At 43.3% G+C, this 27,442-nt stretch overlaps 1 protein-coding gene across 5 annotated transcripts; it reads right to left on the bottom strand.

Annotated features, from left to right (window-relative positions):
* Positions 1-1,576: 1,576 nt before the first annotated feature.
* On the bottom strand, positions 1,577-19,553 carry gprc5c (G protein-coupled receptor, class C, group 5, member C). 5 transcript variants are annotated; one of them, XM_041889162.2, is made up of 5 exons: positions 19,104-19,553; positions 15,856-16,939; positions 6,984-7,084; positions 6,685-6,761; positions 1,577-3,933 (listed from the first exon to the last, which is right to left on the bottom strand). In XM_041889162.2, exons 2-5 carry the CDS (start codon positions 16,922-16,924, stop codon positions 3,795-3,797), a joined length of 1,386 nt encoding a protein of 461 aa, XP_041745096.1. In that variant the 5' UTR covers positions 16,925-16,939; positions 19,104-19,553; the 3' UTR covers positions 1,577-3,794. The 5 variants fall into 5 exon arrangements, with proteins under 5 accessions (XP_041745096.1, XP_041745090.1, XP_041745106.1 ...); XM_041889156.2 differs by having other exon boundaries at positions 6,685-6,764; positions 19,104-19,550; XM_041889172.2 differs by having other exon boundaries at positions 3,809-3,933; positions 6,633-6,761.
* Positions 19,554-27,442: the final 7,889 nt, after the last annotated feature.

The raw sequence follows: 27,442 nt of genomic DNA, 5'->3' as shown, positions 1-27,442 counted from the left end.
GATTTTTGAGACTGCACTTGAAGAAACTTTAAAAGTTCTTGAAATGTTCCGTATTGACTGAACTTCATGTCTTAAAGTAATGATGGACTGTTGTTTCTCTTTGCTTATTTGAGCTGTTCTTGCCATAATATGGACTTGGTATTTTACCAAATAGGGCTATCTTCTTTAAACCCCCCCCCCCCCCACCCCTTGTCACAACACAACTGATTGGCTCAAACGCATTAAGTAGGCAAGAAATTCCACAAATTAACTTTTAACAAAGCACACCTGTTAATTGAAATGCATTCCAGGTGACTCCTGCATGAAGCTGGTTGAGAGAATGCCAATAATGTGCAAAGCTGTCATCAAAGCAAAGGGTGGCTACTTTGAATTATCTGAAATATAAAATATATTTTGATTTGTTTAACACTTTTTTGGTTACTACATGATTCCATATGTGTTATTTCATAGTTTTGATGTCTTCACTATTATTATACAATGTAAAAAATTGTAAAAATAAATAAAAACCCTGGAATGAGTAGGTGTGTCCAAACCTTTGACTGGTACTGTATATACACTCAGAGGCCAGTTTATTAGGTACACCAATCTAGTACCAGGCCGAACCCCCCTTTGCCTCCAGAACAGCCTGACTTCTTCGGGGCATGGAAACGTGGCTCAATTGATATCAAGGGACCTAATGTGTGCCAGGAAAACATTCCTCACACCATTACACCACCACCACCAGCCTGTACCGTTGATACCAGGCAGGATGGAGCCATGGACTCATGCTGCTTACGCCAAATCCTGACACTGCCATCAGCATGACGCAATAGGAACTGGGATTCGTTGGACCAGGCAATGTTTTTCCACTCCTCAGTTGTCCAGTGTTGGTGATCGCGTGCCCACTGGAGCCGCTTCTTCTTGTTTTTAACTGATAGGAGTGGAACCCGGTGTGATCGTCTGCTGTAATAGCCCCTCTGTGACAAGGGGAAAGGAAAGGGGTACCTAGTCAGTTGTACAACTGAATGCATTCAACCTAAATGTGTCTTACGCATTTAACCCAACCCCTCAGACTGACGTTATTTGCCTGTTTGTGGCCCGCCTGTTAGCTTGCATGATTCTTGCCTTTCTCCTTTGACCTCTTACAAACGAGCTGTTTTCGACCACAGGACTGCCGTTGACTGGATGTTTTTTGTTTGTCGCACCATTCTCGATAAACCCTAGACACTGTCGTGCGTGAAAAGCCCAGGAGGATGGCCAATTCTGAGATACTGGAACCGGCGCGCCTGGCACCAACAATCATACTGTGCTCAAAGTCGCTTAGGTCACTCGTTTTGCCCATTCTAACATTAAATCGAACAGTAACTGAATTCCTGTCTGCCTTTCTGCCTGCTTGATATAGCAAGCCACAGCCACGTGACTCACTGTCACTACCATTTTCGTGAACGGGGTGGTATACCTAATTAACTGGCCACTCAGTGTATAGTATATTATGTGGTCTCTGATGTGAGTTATTATTACAGTATAAGGGTAATTAACAGTATAAGATATTAACAGTATTAGGGTTTTATTTATGACAGATTATTTTAGGACTATGTATTTCACCAGTCAATCTTTATTATTTGGGACATCAATGGCTGTTGATACAGAATGTGCAATCAATGAACTCATTGTGGTTTTTAAACTTCATATTAGATAAAAAATTCAGGATTGCAATTACAGGTGTTGGCTCAAATCTGATTAGAAGAAAAGTAAGTACTGTAAATAGCTATGTTAAAAATATATTTCAAATTCACACAACAATTCATACAACAAGTATTATCTAGTGAAGAGACATTCATTGGCATGGTATTTACATGAACTCATTCAACACCCTTTAGCTACAACTGAAATAGCTATGTGAACTTTCTGAAAGTGATGTCCACAAGCCAAGCGCTAAACATTGACATAATAATAATCGACACTTACTTCAATTAAAGCATGAAAGTGCACACTATTTGTATGCTAAACCTATAAATAAATGTATTCATATTAGTTAGGTATCCCAGTGACAGAAGAGTCATTTCCCAAGATTCCATGGAACCATAGAAACGTTCCAAATATGGAATTTTCCACTCTTAATGAGTCCTCCTCTGGGAACCCTGGAATGGTTGGTAAATCCCATGATACCATCACACCTGTTGCCCCCTCGCTTGACTGATCCTGTCGTTGGCTGCACTTCCACGTGACTATTGTGTGTAACTATTGTGAGCGTGTGTATGTGTTTGTGTGTGAGAGAGTGTGCGTGTGTGTGTTTACTGTATAGCCACCTTTGTTGCCAAAATAGCCCCCCCATGCTAAGAGAACGTCTGACTATTATTTTCCACCATTCCATGCTGTCAGCATGCTCACAGTTCATCTGTCACAGTACATCCAGTGGAGAGCTTAGCTTAGCTCACCGTGAGAGGAATGGTAACCTTTGCAAAAGGTATTGTTCTCTCCCAAAGCCATGGGTATGCTGTCTGCTCTGTGGGTTGCTTTGATCTATAGAGGGTTATGTCATCAACACACAGCAAATTGACCAGTGTTGATTTTTCAGTGTGACATTTCTCGTGTTTATTCAGGAGTTAAATTCACTCTGTAAGAGTGAAAGTAACACTCAGTTGGGTAAAATAACCCCCAGTGTTAGTGTTAATAACCAGAGTTTTTGTTTTACACTGGAGAGATTAAAACAGTCCCATCAAAACCACACCAATCATCATCATATTTCCCAGCATGCTGTACTGCAGGTAGATTTTTTAGGATTGTTTTTAATGTCTGTGTTTTTACATGTACATTGATTGATTAATCTTAAACTACACAAAGATAAATAACATACATTTTTCTAAACTATTCCAATAAGTTAGTTAGCTTTATTGTACCCGTTACTGAAATTGTTGTTCCAGTTTAAATGATTTAGGTAGTCTTCTTATCAATTTTCATAAGAAGAAGGACCCTGACAGTCATTCTGAATGCAGGTTGCGGTCGAATAACAATTCCAACTGTTGGATATCCTAACTCTGGCTGGATTTCAATAGGAATTACACATCACTTTGCAAGCCAGCATAATGTAACTTGCAGACCTGATTCGGCCTGCAAACCATTATTTTCCTAACACCACTGTGTTAGGGTCAAAGTAAGGACATTATGTATGTACTGTCAGTTACATTTTTAGGTACTCAGTTGGTGAAAGCCACAGGCCTTTAAAATAAAATAATTCAGTAACCATGTCTCTATCGCTAACAAATACAGTCATGGGTGGTAACCCTACAATTCACTTGAAAAGAAAAGGCACTCTGGGAAATATGCAAATTGGGCTTTACACCATACAGTGTTAAAACAACACCCACAAATGATTTACTGTAACACTACAGGTGTTAATTTCTTACACTGAGAAAGTGTAACAGCGTCAGCACTACGTAAAGCGAGTCCAGTTTACTCTAAATCAAGTGTTATGTTTTACACTGTAGGTGTTGTGCATTACTCTACAGTAGAGCTATGCAAACACCACAATCTAGTTCATTTGAACACTTTAAGAGTTTAATTGGGAACACTGCAACAGAGTTAAATCTTTAACACTTTCAAAAGTGTTGTTTTAACACCAGTACAGTGGGACTCATATGTTCACTGTAAATAGTGTGCATTTTACACTTTCATAGTTAAATGTACACCACTGATTTTGCTGTGCAGGACTGTCCATTTATAGATTGGAGGTGTTGTACAAACGGCAAACTGTTTGTGTCGGTCACCCAAACGACAACTCTGGAGTCTGATAGGCTGGTCGCTTTAGAGCCAGCTCATATTAAGGATCCAATGGACAACAACAAAATAGAGTCAACAGATTTGAGGAAAATGGATGAACAAAAATGTCTTGAGAAGAGAGGTGTAACGTAAAGTCTGTGTTCACCACTGGGATTTCTTGTGCAGTCCATTACCCTGAAAAAAAGAGAGATGATATTGTTAAAAACTGTATAGGGGCAATTCCATGATAATGGAATTACACTGGGACTCAGATTTTTCACCTTAAAATGTATGCCAAACAAAAACCATTGATTTCAAAGTTTAACAAACCATACAACTATGCAGAAGGACTACTTTCAACAATTTCCACAGAAAATTTTACAAAAACACATTTATAGGAAGAACTGTGCAGATCCAACGTTTGGTAACAGAATAAAACTGAGGGAGATTTTACCGTAATTCTGTTACCAAACTTCGCATCGGCACAGTTTTTCCTGTAATTAATATATAAATATATAAATATATATATGTATATACATACAGTGGGGAGAACAAGTATTTGATACACTGCCGATTTTGCAGGTTTTTCTACTTACAAAGCATGTAGAGGTCTGTAATTTTTTATCATAGGTACACTTCAACTGTGAGAGATCTAAAACAAAAATCCAGAAAATCACATTGTATGATTTTTAAGTAATTAATTTGCATGACATAAGTATTTGATACATCAGAAAAGCAGAACGTAATATTTGGTACAGAAACCTTTGTTTGCAATTACAGAGATCATACGTTTCCTGTAGGTCTTGACCAGGTTTGCACACACTGCAGCAGGGATTTTGGCCCACTCCTCCATACAGACCTTCTCCAGATCCTTCAGGTTTCGGGGCTGTCGCTGGGCAATACAGACTTTCAGCTCCCTCCAAAGATTTTCTATTGGGTTCAGGTCTGGAGACTGGCTAGGCCACTCCAGGACCTTGAGATGCTTCTTACGGAGCCACTCCTTAGTTGCCCTGGCTGTGTGTTTCGGGTCATTGTCATGCTGGAAGACCCAGCCACGACTCCATCTTCAATGCTCTTACTGAGGGAAGGAGGTTGTTGGCCAAGATCTCGCGATACATGGCCCCATCCATCCTCCCTCAATACGGTGCAGTCGTCCTGTCCCCTTTGCAGAAAAGCATCCCCAAAGAATGATGTTTCCACCTCCATGCATCACGGTTGGGATGGTGTTCTTGGGGTTGTACTCATCCTTCTTCTTCCTCCAAACACGGCGACTGGAGTTTAGACCAAAAAGCTCTATTTTTGTCTCATCAGACCACATGACCTTCTCCCATTCCTCCTCTGGATCATCCAGATGGTCATTGGCAAACTTCAGACGGGCCTGGACATGCGCTGGCTTGAGCAGGGGGACCTTGCGTGCGCTGCAGGATTTTAATCCATGACGGCGTAGTGTGTTACTAATGGTTTTCTTTGAGACTGTGGTCCCAGCTCTCTTCAGGTCATTGACCAGGTCCTGCCGTGTAGTTCTGGGCTGATCCCTCACCTTCCTCATGATCATTGATGCCCCACGAGGTGAGATCTTGCATGGAGCCCCAGACCGAGGGTGATTGACCGTCATCTTGAACTTCTTCCATTTTCTAATAATTGCGCCAACAGTTGTTGCCTTCTCACCAAGCTGCTTGCCTATTGTCCTGTAGCCCATCCCAGCCTTGTGCAGGTCTACAATTTTATCCCTGATGTCCTTACACAGCTCTCTGGTCTTGGCCATTGTGGAGAGGTTGGAGTCTGTTTGATTGAGTGTGTGGACAGGTGTCTTTTATACAGGTAACGAGTTCAAACAAGGGCAGTTAATACAGGTAATGAGTGGAGAACAGGAGGGCTTCTTAAAGAAAAACAACAGGTCTGTGAGAGCCGGAATTCTTACTGGTTGGTAGGTGATCAAATACTTGTGTCATGCAATAAAATGCTAATTAATTACTTAAAAATCATACAATGTGATTTTCTGGATTTTTGTTTTAGATTCCATCTCTCACAGTTGAAGTGTACCTATGATAAAAACTACAGACCTCTACATGCTTTGTAAGTAGGAAAACCTGCAAAATCGGCAGTGTATCAAATACTTGTTCTCCACACTGTATATATATTATTATTTTACTGTGTAAATTGTTCAAAGTAGTCATTGTGCATAGAGTTGTATGGTTTGTTAAACTTTGAAATCAATGGTTTTTGGTTGGCATACATTTAAAAGTGAAAAATCTGAGTCTCACCGTAATTCCGTTACCGTGGAATTGCGCATAAGCCTAACGTTATAAATATGCATAGTGTAATGAAAGTCCTAATGCAATGTGCGTGTGAAAAAAGACTGAATTGATAAGAGGACTGGCTGTAGCACCAGAAAGAAGTAAGAAACCCACAGGACGAATGAAGTGAAAGATAAGACAGGTCCAAAACAGGAACATCTCAATAAGACAAAAATATGGAAAGAAAGAAACAAAAGCAATATATTCCCTGGAAATGTAGAACTAAAAACCATCCAGTAAGAATGTACAAGAGCAGGAAGAGAATGAACGTCAAGGTGAAACATAGACAAAGAGAGAATTCATCAGGAGGAACCTGTAGGTAGAACAAGTTGCTATGGATACGGTTATACGGTAGAGTTGAGAGGATTGCTTGTGCTGTGTGCAGACACAGACAGAGGCTAGAGAACAGGACGCAGCAGGGAGAAAGGTGAGGAGAATGTGTCCGAGTACAGCAGTTGTTCGTCCCAAATGGCACCCTTTTCCCTATTAAGTGCACTACTTTTGACCGGGCTCTGATCAAACGTAGTGTAATATAAAATGAATAGTGTGCCATTTAGGACGCACACCAGAGGACATGGGCTTTCTATCTCCACCTACACTGTGGCCCTGCTGTGTTTGTGTGTCTGCGGCCTCGTCGGTGCGTACTGACAGGGTACTGCCCCCTCTGTGGGCCGGGGAGCTGTTGTTGATGGAGGCTCGGGGGATGCGAGACTCATAGGACATTTCCTGCTGCAGCCAACGATACACATGGGCCACAACATGCACATCAGCATCCAGACAACAGAGAAGGGAATAATATTCAAACAAATGGATATTAATAAGGTTCCGCTTTCTTTTTAAGAGAGAATTGAAAAACAAATCAACAACAATCTGAGGCTGTGTGTGTGTGTGCAGACGTGCCTGTGTGTGTGTGTGTGCATGGACAAACAACTGATGGCCAGTACTCACATTCCCCATTCCCTTGCTAATGATAGCTAGCTCTGTGGGCTGGTAGACAGAACTGCGGAGCTGACCACTGTAGCCGCTGTATGGGGACACAACCTTCGGACCTGAAAGATACAACAACAAGAAAACAGACAACATTAGATCTGAATCATATACCTTGGGACAATGGATACTTTCTTCATATAAAACACACTTTCAACTTCTTATCTCAATCAATCAGTCAGATATCCAGCTCTCAAGCGTTATCCTCCTCTAGGTCAGGTGTATTCAACTCTTACCCTACGAGGTCCGTCGTCTGCTGGTTTTCTGTTCTACCTGATAATTAATTGCACCGACCTGATGTCCCAGGTCTAAATCAGTCCCTGATTAGAGGGGAACAATGAAAAACTCAGTGGAACTGGCTTCGAGGTCCAGAGTTGAGTTTGAGGGCTCTAGGTATTCAGTGTTCCCAAGCAACCAGTCATGGTAGCTTGGTCTTGTATTTAACCACCATGACAAGATCATAAACCACTGATGTAGGCTATAAGGGTGGAATTCAGACCCAAGTTATGTGCGCACGTAAAAGGAACTTAATTCCCGTTTTATGCAATTTTCTCTCTGCGCCTATTCTGACCTTGAACTTAAGCATGGGGAAACGCATGTGCCAGCCATGTATTCGTTTGGGGTGGAGATCACAGAAATTGAGGTATGGCAGAGGTGTGTCTACCGATACGCCATATTCAGACCTTGACTTAATTCCCTCATAATTCCACCACCTTTACGCATGAGGAAACCATGGATAAGGTCTAGCGAACCTGTTGGTTCCAAGTGGAAAAACAGCGACTTTATTTTTCCCGATAGTAATAGCATCATTCTCCATGCACTGTAATTTATAAATTGATAAGAGCTAGGTAAATGAGTAATCTGTTTGGATAAGGGGATTGTAAATATAAATGACAATTGTTTTAGATCTATTTTACACTATGATCGCTGGAGACAAATGTGAAATCAGTCATATGGCAGCAAACTGAAAAGCACATCAACATGACAGGTATTTATGCCCCTTTGCCACAGGGAAGTATGAAATGCTGTGCCGTTATGCAGAATTTAAATTGTATGGCCTTATAACTTTCAGGGATGAATCCTGGAGACGCAAGACGCAAGGCAAAGCCGAGCATAATGACAGTCCAAATTTAAACTTTGTGCACTCTAGAATGTTTTAATTATATTCGCAGATTTTTCCTGTTTCCTACAATTTCCTATAATGTTAAATATTATTAGCCACTATCGGTAGTGACCGTAAGTAATAACCACACATATATAACTGCCAATTTAGTGTTAGTTCCTTTCAGTTGGTAGGCCTACCCTACATTTCATTACATTGTTTGATTTAGCCTATCTTTATTTGTTTCCTCTGTAAATGCTGTCACGTCCATGTGGTTGTTGCTGAGGGTTGCTAGCAATAATGAATAATATTTAATTGCAAGTTGTGCAATAATGTGGGACATGTAGCCTATTTGAATCATTATGGAATGCAGACAAAATATGGCAGTTTAAACCTGGAGCCCGACGCACGGTTCATGACGACTGGACCGTTGTCATCACAGTTCCATCATCAGTGAGGATTAAGGTAGATTTATATGACTGTTGTTCAACCACTTTCTACACTTTTCTCCCCTTTATTTATATTTAATGGATTGAACAACTGAATATGGCAACTTTCAGGATGAATCAAACCTCTATTTTTTATTCTCTCCACACCTGTTATTTTTATGAAGTAGGTAGATTCATAAATACTTTCCTAACCCTAAATAAGCGTTTCCCAAACAAGGGGTCACCACCTGATTTTAAAATGGGGTCACTGGAGAAACAGGTTTATACTCAAACGCAGCTAAGCTATCAAGCTCAATCTATAAGACGTCAGTATCGCTATCCTCCTTGTATGTCTGTAATATTGAAAGTAAACAAAAACTAAGGGTGCAGTTCGGTTTTCAGTGGGAAACTCGAGCTGTCACGGTCATCAGGTTTATATTTGGACCCAGATGCAGCTGAGCTATCAAACTCAATCTGTAAGACGTAAGACGTCCTCTTTGTACATCTGTAATATTGAAATTAAAACTAATCAAAACTTTCAACAACAACAAAAATATTCAATGTGATGACATTCGATCAACGTGGAAAACTGATTGAAATAATGTAAAAAATACTGACTGACTTGCTATAATTGTTATAGCCCCAAAGAAAAAAATAAACACTGGCTGTTGATTACAACACTTTTTTTTCAACTGTGCATCCTCTATAAACGATGGTATTGTGGATCAGACCTGGGCAGAAAATTGTTGTATTTTGTAGTTAAAATACAAACTTTTCAAATACTCTATGTAGTTGAATATAGAGAATCAACTAAAGGCAACTATTTCCTTTGAAAACAACCCATTAATTTAGGGGATGGTTGCCAAATATTTGATAAAGAACCAAAAACTAGAACAGTTAGTTTAGTTTCTCCCATTCTTCTCTGTAGATCCTCTCAAGCTCTGTCAGGTTGGATGGGGAGCGTCGCTGCACAGCTATTGTCAGGTCTCTCCAGTGATGTTTGATTGGGTTCAAGTCCGGCCTCTGGCTGGGCCACTCAAAGACTTGTCCCGAAGCCACACTTACGTTGTCTTGGCTGTGTGCTTAGGATCGTTGTTATGTTGGAAGGTGAACCTTCGCCCCAGTCTGAGGTCCTGAGCGCTCTGGAGCAGGTTTTCATCAAGGATCTCTCTGTACATTGATCCGTTCATCTTTCCCTTGATCCTGACTAGTCTCCCAGTCCCTGCTGCTGAAAAACATCCCCACAGCATGAAGCTGTCACCACCATGCTTCACCGTAGGGATGGTGCCAGGTTTCCTCCAGACGTGACGGTTGGCATTCAGGCCAAAGAGTTCATTCTTGGTTTCATCTGACCAGAGAATCTTGTTTCTCTGAGAGTCCTTTAGGTGCCTATTGGCAAACTCCAAGCGGGCTGTCATGTGCCTTTTACTGAGTGGCTTCCGTCTGGCCACTCTACCATAAACGCCCGATTGGTGGAGTGCTGCAAAGATGGTTGTCCTTCTTGAAGTTTCTCCCATCTCCACAGAGGAACTCTGTCAGAGTGACCATCAGGTTCTTGGTCACTTCCCTAACCAATGACATTCTCAGTTTGGCTGGGAGGCCAGCTCTAGGAAAAGTCTTGGTGGTTCCAAACTTCTTCCGTTTAAGAATGATGGAGGCCACTGTATTCTTGGGGACTTTCAATGCTGCAGACATTTTTTGGTACACTTCCCCAGATCTGTGCCTCGACACAATACTGTCTCGGAGCTCTACGGACAATTCCTTCGACCTCATGGCATGGTTTTTACTCGGACAAATCATGTCCAATCAATTGAATTGACCACCGGTGGACTCCAATCAAGTTGTAGAAACATCTCAAGGATGATCAATGGAAACAGGATGCATCTGAGCTCAATTTCGAGTCTCATAGCAAAGGGTCTGAATACTTACAGTTGAAGTCGGAAGTTTACATACACTTAGGTTGGAGTCATTAAAACTCGTTTTTCAACCACTCCACAAATTTCATGTTAACAAACTATAGTTTTGGCAAGTCGGTTAGAACATCTACTTTGTGCATGACACAAGTAGGTTTTCCAACAATTGTTTACAGACAGATTATTTCACTTATAATTCACTGTATCACAATTCCAGTGGGTCAGAAGTTTACATACACTAAGTTGACTGTGCCTTTAAACAGCTTGGAAAATTCCAGAAAATGATGTCATGGCTTTAGAAGCTTCTGATAGGCTAATTGACATCATTTGAGTCAATTGGAGGTGTACCTGTGGATATATTTCAAGGACTACCTTCAAACTCAGTGCCTCTTTGCTTGACATCATGGGAAAATCAAAAGAAATCAGCCAAGACCTCAGAAAATAAATTGTAGACCTCCACAAGTCTGGTTCATCCTTGGGAGCAATTTCCAAACGCCTGAAGGTACCACGTTCATCTGTACAAACAATAGTACGCAAGTATAAACACCATGGGACCACACAGCCGTCATACCGCTCAGGAAGGAAACGCGTTCTGTCTCCTAGAGATGAACGTACTTTGGTGCGAAAAATGCAAATCAATCCCAGAACAACAGCAAAGGACCTTGTGAAGATGCTGGAGGAAACAGGTACAAAAGTATCTATATCCACAGTAAAACGAGTCCTATATCGACATAACCTGAAAGGCCGCTCAGCAAGGAAGAAGCCACTGCTCCAAAACCGCCATAAAAAAGGTAGACTACGGTTTGCAACTGCACATGGGGACAAAGATCATACTTTTTGGAGAAATGTCCTCTGGTCTGATGAAACAAAAATAGAACAGTTTGGCCATAATGACCATCGTTATGTTTGGAGGGAAAAGGGGGTGGTTGCAAGCCGAAGAACACCATCCCAACCGTGAAGCACGGGGGTGGCAGCATCATGCTGTGGGGGTGCTTTCCTGCAGGAGGGACTGGTGCACCTCACAAAATAGATGGCATCATGAGGAAGGAAAATTATGTGGATATATTGAAGCAACATCTCAAGACATCAGTCAGGAAGTTAAAGCTTGGTCGCAAATGGGTCTTCCAAATGGACAATGACCCCCAGCATACTTCCAAAGTTGTGGCAAAATGGCTTAAGGACAACAAAGTCAAGGTATTGGAGTGGCCATCACAAAGCCCTGACCTCAATCCTATAGAAAATGTGTGGGCAGAACTGAAAAAGCATGTGCGAGCAAGGAGGCCTACAAACCTGACTCAGTTACACCAGCTCTGTCAGGAGGAATGGGCCAAAATTCACCCAACTTATTGTGGGAAGCTTGTGGAAAACTACCCCAAACATTTGACCCAAGTTAAACAATTTAAAGGCCATGCTACCAAATACAAATTGAGTGTATGCAAACTTCTGACCCACTGGGAATGTGATGAAAGAAATAAAAGCTGAAATAAATCACTCTCTACTATTATTCTGACATTTCACATTCTTAAAATAAAGTGGTGATCCTAACTGACCTGACAGGGAATTATTACTAGGATTAAATGTCAGGAATAGTGAAAAACTGAGTTTAAATGTTTTTGGCTAAGGTGTATGTAAACTTCCGACTTCAACTGTATGTAAATAAGGTATCTGTTTTTAATTTTTAATACGTTTGCAAACATTTCTAAAATCCGTTTTTCGCTTTGTCATTATGGGGTATTGTGTGTAGATTGATGAGGAAAAAAATTACTTAATCCATTTTAGAATAAGGCTGTAACGTAACAAAATGTAGAAAGAGGGAAGGGGTCTGAATACTTTCCGAATGCAGTATTTATGGATCTACACAACAAATTACTTGGGACATGGACTTATAAGACACATTTTTGTGATTTAAAATATAATTCATAATAATAATTAATACTGACAGTGTGGAGTCTTTGGACCCGTATAGACACCGGAAGTGTTAAATTAACACACTGCTTAGTGTAAAGCCTTATTCAAATATTTGCCTGAGTGCCTTTTGAGTACATTGTAGTGTTTTCACCCATGACTGATTTGTTAGTGACAGAGACATGGTTGTTGCATTCATACATTTTCGGTCCTATGGACTTCACCAAGTGAGATCCTAAGTGAATATGTTATCATTAAAAAAACATTTATTTAACACAATACCATACATATTTCATAAGCCCTTATTTTGAGAGCCTACTTTTACCCTAATACAGGGGCCTGAAACTCATATACTTTGAACCAAAAACCATGCCCATCATTATCATATTTCCCAGCATGCTCTATTGCAGGTTGATTTTTAGGATTGTTTGTTTAAATATCTATGTTTTTGTATGTACATTGATTAATTAGTTAATCTTATTCTACACAAAGATAAATAACATACATTTTTCTAAACTAATCCAATCATCCAATTTTTGCACCCATTACTGAGATGTTTGTTCCAGTTTAGATGCCTTAGTCAGTCTCTTCTCAATATTTCTAACCATGATGCTCATTCTGAATGCAGGTTGCAGGTGAATACAAATTCCAACTGTTGGCTATCCTAGCTCTGGCTAGATTCGAATATGAATTATACATCACTTTGCAAGGCAGTATAATGTGACTTGCAGGTAACTTTTCCAAATTTCCCAGGTTTTCCAGAAATCCTTTTTTTTTTTTGCAACATCACTAATTTTGCAACCCTATTTGCAGGCCAATTATAACTAAAGGTAAAAATGATAACCTTACTGGGTACCACTACAGTGAGGAGTGTTTGTACCCCTTTAGAAACAACTCTATACCTTTTTTTTCTTAGTGCATAATATAAAGGCCAGAAACTTATGGTTTACAGGCCACAACAGGCCTGCAAGTCACATTATGCTGGTTTGCAAGGTGATGCATAATTCCTATTTGAATCCAGCCAGTGTGGGGATAGCAACCTATTGGAATTTTTTATCACCTGCAACATGTATTCAGAATGACTGCCATGGTTGGGAAGACTAAGTTATGAGACTACCTAAAGTGGAACAACCATCTCAGTAACGGGTGCAATAAGTCCAAGTAACATATTGGATTAGTTTAGAAACTGTTTGTAATTTCTATTTGACTAGCATAAGATTAATTAATGAATCACAAACATAGATATTGAAACAAAGAATTCTAAAAATCTACCTGCAATAGAGCATGCAGGGAAATATGATAATGATGGGCGTGGTTTTGGTTCAAAGTGACGTGTATGAGTTTCAGGCCCCTGTATAAGCGTAAAAAAATAAGGCCTTATGAAATATGTATGGTATTTTGTTAATATTTTCATTTTTTTATGACAGCTTAGGATCTTACTTGGTGAAGTCCATTGGACAGAAAATGGATGAATAAAACAACCATGTCTCTGTCCAACAAATACAGTCACTCAAAAGGCAAGGCAAGGCTTTACATTAAAATATATATTTTTAAGTAGTTGCTTTCTCAGATCTGTATTCAAATAGTTTTAAAAAGTTGTAATTTTAGAATCAGTATTCAAATATTTGTAGTCACCTTCAAAGTAACTATTTGTTCCGCCATTATTTTGTTGTTGATTTTCCACAAAGCATATTTAAAACTATAGTTATCCCAGGTCTGGTGTGGATAATGTGAGAGACAGTTTTGTTTTCCCCCAGGTGGAAATGCCTGGCCCCCCTGTGAAATATCTATCCACGATGATACTGTTGCCACACCTATGGACAGATTGCCTAGCATTTAAGAGTTTTGGGCCAGTAACTGAAAGGTCGCTGCTTTGAATCCCAGAGGTGTAAAAATCTGCTGTTTTGCACTTGAGCAAGGCAGTTAACTCCCAACAACTGCTCCCTGGGCACCAATGATGTAGACATCGATTAAGGCAGCTCCTCGCACCACTCTGATTCAGAGGGGCTGGGTTAAATGCAGAACACACATTTCGGTTGAATGCATTCAGTTGTGCAACTGACTAGGTATCTATGGAGACGGCACAGTAACGCAAATACAAGCATTGATGTTGGGACTGAATCAGAGCTGAGGAGTGTGTTGTGTCAACATTTATGTATGTATGGTACACTGATTAGGTCACTGTTTTATTCTAGACATTTACTAATGTGTGAGTAATTACAAACTCCCATTGAATCACCTGGTAGATCGGTGGTAATGGAATGTGTGTTTGGGAGAGACAACTCGGTCGCTTAACTTTTAAATAAGTCCTCGGGCTAAATAAAGACAATGATTGACTATTTAATGTTTTCATAGCTCTCTCTCATCATGAAGGACATCATCCTTCGTTCTCAGTCTCTACCAGAAAAGGTTGATGCGTTTTAAAACAAACATTTCCCTTTAATATTTAATATAATCGCCAAATATGGAAGGGTTATTTTTCTCACAACGTTCTCTTCTCATTATTAGTTTGATATGGCAACTTGTGGGCTAGGCCGGATGTTATTTTGTTTCATTTATTCAAACATGATATTCCAGTCAGTAAAAATGGTTGCTTAATGAATGCTGTATGTCCCTCTATCTTCTAATATTGTCTTGATATGGCGTGGTGCCAGCTGACCTCTCAGCAGACCAGGACATACAGTAAGCTAATCTCTTAGTCAGGACAGAGCTGCTCACTCATAAGGCGCCATCCGCCATCCACATTACCATGTGCTATTATCCCTCCCTCCCACTCTAACCTAAGCCATGGGATGCGTCCCAAAGGGCACCCTATTCCCTATATAGTGCACTACGTTTGACCAGAGACCTATGTGCCCTGGTCAAAAGTAGTGCATGCACTATATAGGAAATAGGGTGCCATTTGGGACGCACCCCTTGTGGTGATGAGATGAGGCTAGGGCAGGCTGAGGGCAGGTAGAGCAGCATCAAAGATATAGAGTGGGAGGAGAGGAGGGACACAGTGTCCTGTCTGGCCACGCTGCAGCCTGGTAGATCAGATAATGGTCACCAACAGGATTAAAAGCGCATCAGCATATCAAATTCTGAAGAGTTTGGAGAACGTAAACTGGGTGTGAAATTCATTACCGTTTCGATGACATTCATTGTTACTTCTTCACTGGTAGAGTGTGAAGATCGCTCCATGCAGATGACAATGTTCCCTTATTCACGTGCCTGACTGTACTGATGCAAGCTTCAGTGGCCCTCTTAATGAACCTTCGCCTCTAATGTTTGCTAGGTGTGTTAGAAACATCCACTGTGATGTGCCAGCAAGAGGACAAAACACCCTGTCGTCTAGTGAAGTGTACTAATTAGTGAAGGCAGGTAATTGATGTGGGTCAACAAGTGTCAGTGTGTGTGTGTGTGTGTGTGTGTGTGTGTGTGTGCAGCTTACGTATGTGCATGTGTGTGTGTGCGCACGCCTGTGTGTGTGCATCTCTACATACCTGAGTTGGGCTCATCCATAGAGAAAGCCTTGTTCTCCATAAACATATTCTGGGCTCCTTGATCTTTCAGGATGGTCTCATAGCCCACCCCTCTGCTTGGGTACAGGTCCTCTCCGAACCCCGGCACACCCCCCTCCTCCTGGGTCAGAGAGCAGATCTCTGGGATGGTGTAGAGGACCAGGAACACCCAGGCGTTGCTGACCAGGGCGATGGCCAGGGTAGGGTCATCCCAGCTGGGTCCGCCGGTTCTCAGGTTCCCCCAGACGTACATGGTGATCCAGGCCACCCAGATGAAAACAGAGAGGAGACCCGTAACGAGGATGAAGGCTCCCTCCTGGCGCCTCTGCTTGTGTTTCCCGCACAGGGAGGGTAAGGATGCCACTACGACAGCTAGGAGAAGATTCAGTACGTAGATCAGCGCCATGACAAAGTCTTGGTTGGCAATGTTACAGGGCACGTCTGCGGCCGTGCCTAGTGCTGTCCCTGTAACGTTGAGTGGTGACAGCGGGTAGCGAACAATGGTAATGATCAGCCACTCCGTGTTGATGACCACCTCCACCAGCCAGAGCCCCAGGGCTCCCAGACACAGAACCCAGGCCCGGGGCCCCTGATCCCCCCTGCGGGTCAGGAGGTTCAGCCTCACACACTGCATGAGAAGACACGCAAAGCACCCGGCGAACAGCACCCCGAAGAGGAAGCGTCGCGAGGCGCAGGTGGCGAAGTCCTTCCCTACGATGAAGGAGAAGGTGAGGCAGAAGAGGCCCAGGGTACAGATCAGGAAGCAGGCATTGATCCCCACGGAGCTCCTCCTGTTCTTGTCTGTGATGAAGGGTAGGCTGGCCAGGAGGACGATGAGGAGGATGATGGAACCCACCACGCCGGCCGCCGCGAACGACTCCAGCACGATGCCCCATACGGCGCTGAGGTCACACAGGCTGTAGTACAGGGAGTCTACAATGGAGCCACACCCCCCTGGGGTCACGCTGGCGCCCATCGAGACGGGGAGAGACCAGACAGTGACAGCGGTCGGGAGCAGAAGGAGATGAAGCCTCTTGCGTGTCTGATCCATGGAGTTCAGCAGAAACTGTTCACACAGAAAGAGAAGAGGGAGAGTCTGAGTGTGTTGGCATACGAGAAGGTTAGTGACGTTGTCATCCCTTCAGAAGAGTCACTCTCGATACACCTAGTCAGCTTGGGGATTCAAACCAGTTAACTTTTGGTTAATGGCCCAACGCTCTTAAATCACTAGGCTACCTGTCGCCCCAGTAATAACACTTAGGAATGTCAGTTGAGACACTCTTGTTGAGTCAATACACTCATAGAACAGCATAGTACAGGACACACACTAACAGCACATACTGTATATGTACTGCTCTAACTATAAGTTGAACTTGAGATGAGGTGCCATGAGCCTTTCAAAGTTTTAGACCAAGACTTCTCTTCGTGAAGAGTTTGTTTTGTCAAACCCATCTAAACAACTGCCAATTTTTTCAATAAGCATCCCTACAGTAGTCTCAGACATCTTTTAGTGCTGTGCCATGCCGTTTGTCTCTGTCCCTGTCAGATTACATAACGCTGAGCTGACGACAGCCATTTTATAACCAAATAGATGGAGTTCTTGTGGTGGCGGATGCTATTTAGTTTCCTGCCATGGAGCCACTGCATAGTCATAAGAGAGACATACTTTCCAGCTGCCTTAATTCAATAACCCTCATCTAATAACCTTCTCTGGCCGCAATTCTGCAAATAATGTAACAAAGTTGATGTTGTGTACTAGGGAGTAGTAGCACAACATCCGCCAATTGTTTGTGGAGGGAAGTGAGAGACAATTGTTTTGGACCTCTTGATCTCACATATACAAACACATGCATAGGCTAGTGTCACGCGCGCGCACACATGGTCTCTATGTTCCCAACCTTAAAACCAAGAAAAAGCACATGGATATGTTAACCACTCCTCTTCTGACATTAACTCTGACAATCACCAACTAAGGTCATTCAACATCAAACTGAATACCATGGAGAATGTAGATTTATTTTTTGCCATGTATCAGTTTCACTCATTGGTTTCACTTTACCCGGCCTTCATGTACATATCTACCTCAAATACCTCGTACCTATGCAAATTGTTAATAGCTCCATTCTTGTGTTATTATGTTATTTGTATTTTTTAACTCTGCATTGTTGGGAAAGGCTCATCAGCAAGCATTTCACGGTAAAGTCTACAAGTTGTATTCGGCGCATGGTCACATGCAATTTGAATTGATTTGAAATGTCGTTTTTACTTTTACCGGTATTATTCTCAATCCATCGTCAATACAAATCTCAAAACCTCGCTGAAGACTTGACAAGCAGTAGCTCTGACTAATCACTCCGGAATATCACTCTTTCAAACCAATGAAATTACAGAGAAGGCGGGAATATAATGTTGCTAGCAAAAAAGGCTCACCTGATCAGGTGTGTGCTGTACATGCATCAAAAGCGATAGTCAGTGCTGTTTTAATCTGAAAATGTATCGATTAATATGTACGTTTATATAAACAGTGGTTCCTGGTCCTGGGGAACAAAAGGGGTGCATATTTTTGTTTCCCCCCTTACACTACATACACACTTTTACTCCTACCCACATGTACATACTTCAATTACGTAGCACCCCTGCACATTGACTCGGTACTGGTACTGCTTGTATATACCCTCTATTGTTTTTATTGTGTTACTATTTCATTTCATTTAACAAATATTTGTCTTACTTTTTAACTCCGCACTGTTGGGAATGGGCTCGTAAGTAAGCATTTCACTGTAAAGTCTACACCTGTTGTATTCGGCACATGCGACCAATACAATTTTATTTTATTTGATTTCAAGGATAAAGTCATCATCAAGTTTTGATGATTTGAATCAGATGTTTTAGATGCAAAAATGAGTACCCCCAGGATTAAGAAACACTGGGCTATATAGTGTTCATATTCCATATTTTGGACATTATAACATGACGTACAAAACGTTTGCATGTGTTTCACCAAAGTTCGAATCGCAAAGTCTCTTCACAACAGATCCATGAGGCTCAACTATAGGCTTTTAACTAAATATTACATATTTTTGCGAACAATTTACAAAAACCCATGAAAGTTGTATAGTCTCGACTGGTTTTTGAGTGTCACTATTAGACCGTGCGTATTGGTTGTGTTACTAAACATTTCACTGTACCTCCACCTCTTCACAAATGAAAGAATCTGTAGAGGACCTTACCTTCCGATGTCTGTTTGTTTTAAGTCTGTTGTTCTTGGTGGTCTTTGATATTGTCGCTAGTTGCAATTAACCTGTTCCAAAAAAACGCGCTCTACATTGTCCCCAGGTAGCTTACATCCAGTGGGCTATTAAAGGTAATAGCTCTGAAAATATCTCCTATATTCCGTTTCTAGTGGTTTTGAATTACACTGCAATCTCTGCTTTTGGTCAATTCTGAAATATTGAAGACGCGGTTGGATCTCACAAAACTAGGCTTCTAGTCCTATTCATGCGGAGCGATTGGTCCCTGGATAGCGACTGCCTACTCTCTCTCTTTGTCTGTGTCTCTCTCTCTCTCGCTCTCCCTCACACACAAACACCATTTTGATTAATACTAACAGGGTTAAGTGTTACTGTAAATTGAATAATACAAGGAACGTTTTGTCTTGTTGACTCTACAAGGATAACAAATACAATGCATTACTTCGAAGGGAAGGGGGAGTGTGTGAACCACTTTCTAAATGACAATTTACATAGGTGTCTGATTCAAATAAATCAAGCTTGCACAGAAATTACTAGTCGTGCGCGCCATGTCCAAGTTGTGGCATTTGACCGCGGTGACTCTGAAGGTATTTAAAGCGTCCTCTCCCCGCTCCATGGATCGAACATTAATTTGCTATTGGGTTATCAAGGCTAGAAATAGGCCATTGTAAATTAAGTAGGCTATCTATTCGCGCCTCTCCTCCGAATATTTATAGCCTATGATGAAATAGAGACCCCCAATGTGTCAATAGCCTAGTTTTGCATCTGCACACACAGAAATAATCTTTCTTCATACAGTCGTGGTCAAAAGTTTTGAGAATTACACAAATACTAATTTTCACAAAGTCTGCTGCCTCAGTTTTGATGATGGCAATTTGCATATACTCCAGAATGTCATGAAGAGTGATCAGATGAAAATGAACTTAATCCCCCAAAAACATTTCCACTGCATTTCAGCCCTGCCACAAAAGCACCAGCTGCCATCATGTCAGTGATTCTCTCATTAACACAGGTGAGAGTGTTGACTAGGACAAGGCTGGAGATCACTCTGTCATGCTGATTGAGTTAGAATAACAGACTGGAAACTTTAAAAGGAGGGTGGTGCTTGAAATCATTGTTCTTCCTCTGTTAACCATGGTTACCTGCAAGGAAACACGTGCCGTCATCATTGCTCTGCACAAAAAGGGCTTCACAGGCAAGGATATTGCTGCTAGTAAGATTGCACCTAAATCAACCAGTTATCGGATCATCAAGAACTTCAAGGAGAGAGGTTCAATTGTTGTGAAGAAGGCATCAGGGCGCCCAAGAAAGTCCAGCAAGTGTCTCCTAAAGTTGATTCAGCTGCGGGATTGGGGCACCACCAGTGCAGAGCTTGCTCAGGAATGGCAGCAGGCAGGTGTGAGTGCATCTGCACACACAGTGAGGCGAAGACTTTTGGAGGATGGCCGGGTGTCGAGAAGGGCAGCAAAGTAGCCACTTCTCTCCAGGAAAAACATCAGGGACAGACTGATATTCTACAAAAGGTACAGGGATTGGACTGCTGAGAACTGGGGTAAAGTCATTTTCTCTGATGAATCCCCTTTCCGATTGTTTGGGGCATCCGGAAAACACCTTGTCCAGAGTAGACAAGGTGAGCGCTACCATCAGTCCTGTGTCATGCCAACAGTAAAGCATCCTGAGACCATTCATGTGTGGGGTTGCTTCTCAGCCAAGGGAGTGGGCTCACTCACAATTTTGCCTAAGAACACAGCCATGAATAAAGAATGGTACCAACACATCCTCAGAGAGCAACTTCTCCCAACCAAGTTAATTGACAGCATGCCAGGGCGGATTGCAGAGGTCTTGAAAAAATAGGGTCAACACTGCAAATATTGACTCTTTGCATAAACATAATGTAATTGTCAATAAAAGCCTTTGACACTTATGGAATGCTTGTAATTATACTTCAGTATACCATAGTAACATCTGACAGAAAATATCTCATAACACTGAAGCAGCGAACTTTGTGAAGACCAATACTTGTGTCATTATCAAAACTTTTGACCACGACTGTAGGATCTAAAAAAGTGGGTATGAGAAGACACCTGGTGGTAGGGCAGTGCTTACTAGACTACTAGGCCTAGTCCAACTGTTGATCATTTTGACAAAGCCACAAGGTGGCAGCACACTCCATGAACTAGAATATGTCACAAATGGAAGGCTATTTGAAATGCAACCCCTTTGCTTTTGATTGTGATAATACCATTGTTTTCGTCTTCCTTCTGTAAAAAATAATGTTTTTACCTGGTTGATACCCTTTCTCTTCTCTGCAAGCTGCCCACCCGTTCCCGCCATACCACAATGACACCCGTTCCTGCCAGACCACAATGACACCCGTTCCCGCCACACCATAATGACACCCGTTCCCGCCATACCACAATGACACCCGTTCCCGCCACACCACAATGACACCCGTTCCCGCCACACCACAATGACACCCGTTCCCGCCATACCACAATGACACCCGTTCCCGCCACACCACAATGACACCCGTTCCCGCCACACCACAATGACACCTGTTCCCGCCACACCACAATGACACCCGTTCCCGCCATACCACAATGACACCCGTTCCCGCCATACCACAATGACACCCGTTCCCGCCACACCACAATGACACCCGTTCCCACCATACCACAATGACACCCGTTCCCGCCACACCACAATGACACCCGTTCCCACCATACCACAATGACACCTGTTCCCGCCACACCACAATGACACCCGTTCCCACCATACCACAATGACACACTCAACGTGGCCGCTAAAAGGACAAATAGAAGAATAGCTGCTTGACCTGGTTTCTTTCCTCAGCTGGTTGTTGCTGTTGTTGCCCATGTGACAAGGTAACTTCATCAAAAAATACATCACCTGGCTATCCATGATGTGTGTTGTGGTACAGACACAGCTATATGAATGTGACATATGGACAGAGACACTATTGGAATAGGTCAATCTGTAGTGTCCAATATTGATTTCATTATGTATTTTCCTGCAAGTTATCCAAAAGGAAACATCTTCTTAGTTTTGTGTTTTACTTCTGTGCCTGGGAATAACCTTTAAAGGATAGCCTTCTTTAAAATCACATCCCCATTTAATCCACACTATAGGTCAGGGATTAAAATCGATTTAAAAAAAAGTTTCAGAGTTAATTTCCTGAAATTCTACCCATTTTGCCATGGGGCGGGGAGAACATGTTGCAGTTTTAGAGCAAGTTTGTTGTAATAAAAAAAAGAAGCTATGGGGCGGAGAGAAGATTTAGCAATTTTATAACACATTTTATGTCATTCTACTCATTTTGCCATGGGGCGGGGAGAACATTTTGCAGTTTTACATCTAATTTCCTGCAATTCTACCCATTTTGCCGTTACTCATGCAATGTTAATATGATTTCTGAGTGAAAGTGACTAACAAAATCAATGGGAGCCTCCTGGAGGTCATGGCCCCTGGGCAATTCAACCGTGATTACTATTAAGTTTAGATAGCTGGCTAGACTAACTTACCAAGCTAAACATTTTTAGCTGACATGGGTCGAGTGACTGTCAGTGACTGACAAAACAAGAGAAAAACTGCTGATGCACAATCAAATTTCGAATTACACCTTGTGTATTCTACTATTCTAACACTCAAGTTGAGGCGTCCATTGATCGGGGCCCCTAAGATACCGCTTATATCGTTTATGCCTAGGGCTGGCCCTGCTGTAGGCTATATTCTCCAGAGCTATCTCGCTCTCCACAGAATCCTCACTGTGTGAACACAGGATTTAATCTCTGGAGGTTTATAGGTTGTTATCAATAAGCATCACAGTAAGGTGCAGAACGTTCGATTCGCCTGGTGGGCAGAGACCCCCAGCTCCGCCATTGACAACTGAATATCGTTTTCAAGGGATTGTCAAATACATTTTACAGCTATTTTGTTGGATCACCTCTTGAAGAGCAGTAAGATTATTCAGATTATTCCATGCAAAACAATTGCGCACATTTAGCCCTATCATAAGTTATACAGCAAGCCTAACTGCATGCTTTTCATTGATCAGTAGCCTAAACATAAATTGATCTTGTATTTTCAAATAAGTGAGGGTAGCCTATTCAGTTGTCATATACAGTGCATTCGGAAAGTATTCAGACACCTTCCCTTTTTCCACATTTTGTTACGTTATAGCCGCATTCTAAAATGGATTACATTAATCAATCTACACACAATACCCCATAATGACAAAGCAAAAACAGGTTTTAGACATTTTCGCAAATGTATAAAAAATAAATAACATAAATAACTTATTTACATAAGTATTCAGATCCTTTACTCAGTACTTTGTTGAAGCACCTTTGGCAGTGATTACAGCCTAAGGTCTTCTTAGGTATGATGCTACAAGCTTGGCACACCTGTATTTGGGGAATTTGTCCCATTCTTCTCTGCAGATCCTCTCAAGCTCTGTCAGGTTGGATGGGGAGCTGTCACGATCGTCTTGAGAAGAAGCGGGCCAAGGCGCAGCGTGATATGCGTACATAATATTTATTGAATGTACAACACAACGAACAAAACAACAAACGATACGAAACGTGAAGTCCTACGGTTACACAAACCAAACGGAACAAGATACCACCCCAAAACAATGCCAAACGGCTACCTAAGTATGGTTCCCAATCAGAGACAACGAGCTACAGCCGTCTCTGATCGGGAACCACCCTGGCCAACATAGAAATACCAAACTAGAACACAACATAGAAACTCACACCCTGGCTCAACATACAAGAGTCCCCAGAGCCAGGGCGTGACAGTACCCCCCCCCAAAGGCGCGGACTCCAACCGCGGCAACCAAACACAACAGGGGAGGGGCCGGGTGGGCACTCCGCCTCGGCGGCGGATCCGGCTCCGGGCATGACCCCCACTCCCTCTCTAACCCCCTAAAGCGCCCCTGGTCCGGTCTGGCCCTGCTGGCCGGAGCTGGACTGAACACTGGTGGAGCGGATTGCTCTAGCTCCGGAGTGGAGCAGCTGACCGGTGCCGGACCAGGCACCGGTGGAACAGGCACGGGCTGTGCCGGACTGACGACGCGCACCACTGGCTTGGTGCGGGGAGCAGGAACGGGCCGAACCGGGCTGACGACGCGCACCACTGGCTTGGTGCGGGGAGCAGGAACGGGCCGGACCGGGCTGACGAAGCGCACCACTGGCTTGGTGCAGGGAGCAGGAACGGGCCGGGCCGGGCTGGCGACGCGCACCACAGGCTTGGTGCGGGGAGCAGGAATGGGCCGGACCGGGCTGACGACGCGCACCACTGACTTGGTGCGGGGAGCAGGAACGGGCCGGGCTGGCGACGCGCACCATAGGCTTGGTGCGAGGGGCAGGAACAGGCCGGATCGTACTGGGGACACACACCACCGGCCCTACGCGGGGATCAGGAACGGGCCGGACCGTACTGGGGACACACACCACTGGCCCTACGCGGGGATCAGGAACGGGCCGGACCGGACTGGCAACACACCCCAGTACCTCTCGCCGTGCCTCTACATTCTCCTTCCCCCTGGTGACCAGTGACTCCCGTAACCTGGCGGCCTCCCTTGCCAAACCGCTGAACCACTCTATCCCGACCTCCTGCTTCCCCGTCGTCCACGGCGTGAGCCCCCCCCTTTTTTCTGGGCATCTCTCCTCCCCGTGGACCAGGCCTCCATGGCTCTCGCCAGACTCTCGCTCCTCTGATCCCACGTCCAACCTCTCTCCTCCTCACGCTGCTTGACCCAGTCGAGGTGGTATCTTCTGTCACGATCGTCTTGAGAAGAAGCGGGCCAAGGCGCAGCGTGATATGCGTACATAATATTTATTGAATGTACAACACAACAAACAAAACAACAAACGATACGAAACGTGAAGTCCTACGGTTACACAAACCAAACGGAACAAGATACCACCCCAAAACAATGCCAAACGGCTACCTAAGTATGGCTCCCAATCAGAGACAACGAGCTACAGCCGTCTCTGATCGGGAACCACCCTGGCCAACATACAAATACCAAACTAGAACACAACATAGAAACTCACACCCTGGCTCAACATACAAGAGTCCCCAGAGCCAGGGCGTGACAGGAGCGTTGCTGCACAGCTATTTTCAGGTCTCTCCAGAGATGTTCGATCGGGTTCATGTCTGGGCTCTGGCTGGGCCACTTAAGGACATTCAGAGACTTGTCCCGAAGCCACTCCTGCAATGATTTGGCTGTGTGCTTAGGGTCGTTGTTCTGTTGGAAGGTGAACCTTTGCCCCAGACTAAGGTCCTGAGCGCTCTAGAGCAGGTTTTCATCAAGGATCTCTCTGTACTTTGCTCCGTTCATCTTTCCCTCAATCCTGACTAGTCTCCCAGTCCCTGCCGCTGAAAAACATCCCCACAGCATGATGCTGCCACCACCATGCTTCACCGTAGGGATGGTGCCAGGTTTCCTCCAGATGTGACGCTTGGCATTCAGGCCAAAGAGTTCAATCTTGGTTTCATCAAACAAGAGAATCTTGTTTCTCATGGTCTGAGAGTCCTTTACGTGCCTTTTGGCAAACTCCAAGCGGGCTGTCATGTGCATTTTACTGAGGAATGGCTTCCGTCTGGCCACTCTACCATAAAGGCCTGATTGGTGGAGTGCTGCAGAGATGGTTGTCCTTCTGGAAGGTTCTCCCATCTCCACAGAGGAACTCTAGAGCTCTGTCAGAGTGACCATCGGGTTCTTGGTCACCTCCCTGACCAAGGCCATTCTCCCCCGATTGCTCAGTTTTGCCGGGCGGCCAGCTCTAGGAAGAGTCTTGGTGGTTCCAAACTTCTTCCATTTAAGAATGATGGAGGCCACTGTGTTCTTGGAGAACAAGTATTTGATACACTGCCGATTTTGCAGGTTTTCCTACTTACAAAGCATGTAGAGGTCTGTAATTTTTATCATAGGTACACTTCAACTGTGAAAGACGGAATCTAAAACAAAAATCCAGAAAATCACATTGTATGATTTTTAAGTAATTAATTTGCATTTTATTGCATGACATAAGTATTTGATCACCTACCAACCAGTAAGAATTCCGGCTCTCACAGACCTGTTAGTTTTTCTTTAAGAAGCCCTCATGTTCTCCACTCATTACCTGCATTAACTGCAGCTGTTTGAACTCATTACCTGTATAAAATACACCTGTCCACACACTCAATCAAACAGACTCCAACCTCTCCACAATGGCCAAGACCAGAGAGCTGTGTAAGGACATCAGGGATAAAATTGTAGACCTGCACAAGGCTGGGATGGGCTACAGTACAATAGGCAAGCAGCTTGGTGAGAAGGCAACAACTGTTGGCGCAATTATTAGAAAATGGAAGAAGTTCAAGATGACGGTCAATCACCCTCGGTCTGGGGCTCCATGCAAGATCTCACCTCGTGGGGCATCAATGATCATGAGGAAGGTGAGGGATCAGCCCAGAACTACACGGCAGGACATGGTCAATGACCTGAAGAGAGCTGGGACCACAGTCTCAAAGAAAACCATTAGTAACACACTACGCCGTCATGGATTAAAATCCTGCAGCGCACGCAAGGTCCCCCTGCTCAAGCCAGCGCATGTCCAGGCCCGTCTGAAGTTTGCCAATGACCATCTGGATGATCCAGAGGAGGAATGGGAGAAGGTCATGTGGTCTGATGAGACAAAAATAGAGCTTTTTGGTCTAAACTCCACTCGCAGTGTTAAGAATGATGAGGACAACCCCAAGAACACCATCCCAACCGTGAAGCATGGAGGTGGAAACATCATTTTTTGGGGATGCTTTTCTGCAAAGGGGACAGGACGACTGCACCGTATTGAGGGGAGGATGGATGGGGCCATGTATCGCGAGATCTTGGCCAACAATCTCCTTCCCTCAGTAAGAGCATTGAAGATGGGTCGTGGCTGGGTCTTCCAGCATGACAACGACCCGAAACACACAGCCAGGGAAACTAAGGAGTGGCTCCGTAAGAAGCATCTCAAGGTCCTGGAGTGGCCTAGCGACAGCCCCGAAACCTGAAGGATCTGGAGAAGGTCTGTATGGAGGAGTGGGCCAAAATCCCTGCTGCAGTGTGTGCAAACCTGGTCAAGACCTACAGGAAACGTATGATCTCTGTAATTGCAAACAAAGGTTTCTGTACCAAATATTACGTTCTGCTTTTCTGATGTATCAAATACTTATGTCATGCAATAAAATGCAAATTAATTACTTAAAAATCATACAATGTGATTTTCTGGATTTTTGTTTTAGATTCCGTCTCTCACAGTTGAAGTGTACCT

This window comes from Coregonus clupeaformis, unplaced genomic scaffold, assembly GCF_020615455.1.
Source record: "Coregonus clupeaformis isolate EN_2021a unplaced genomic scaffold, ASM2061545v1 scaf0080, whole genome shotgun sequence".
NCBI classification, from domain to species: Eukaryota; Metazoa; Chordata; class Actinopteri; order Salmoniformes; family Salmonidae; genus Coregonus; species Coregonus clupeaformis.
This window is presented reverse-complemented; position numbering and strand designations above follow the sequence as displayed.

What these genes read in the sequence shown, in the direction of transcription:
- gprc5c (XM_041889156.2), bottom strand. Translation starts at nt 16,924, where the DNA reads ATGGATCAGACACGCAAGAGGCTTCATCTCCTTCTGCTCCCGACCGCT. An exon ending in TTAGCAAGGGAATGGGGAAT is followed by an intron (nt 6,765 to 6,983) that starts GTGAGTACTGGC and finishes CGTTGGCTGCAG; the next exon opens with CAGGAAATGTCCTATGAGTC. An exon ending in CACAGAGGGGGCAGTACCCT is followed by an intron (nt 3,934 to 6,684) that starts GTCAGTACGCAC and finishes TCTTTTTTTCAG; the next exon opens with GGTAATGGACTGCACAAGAA.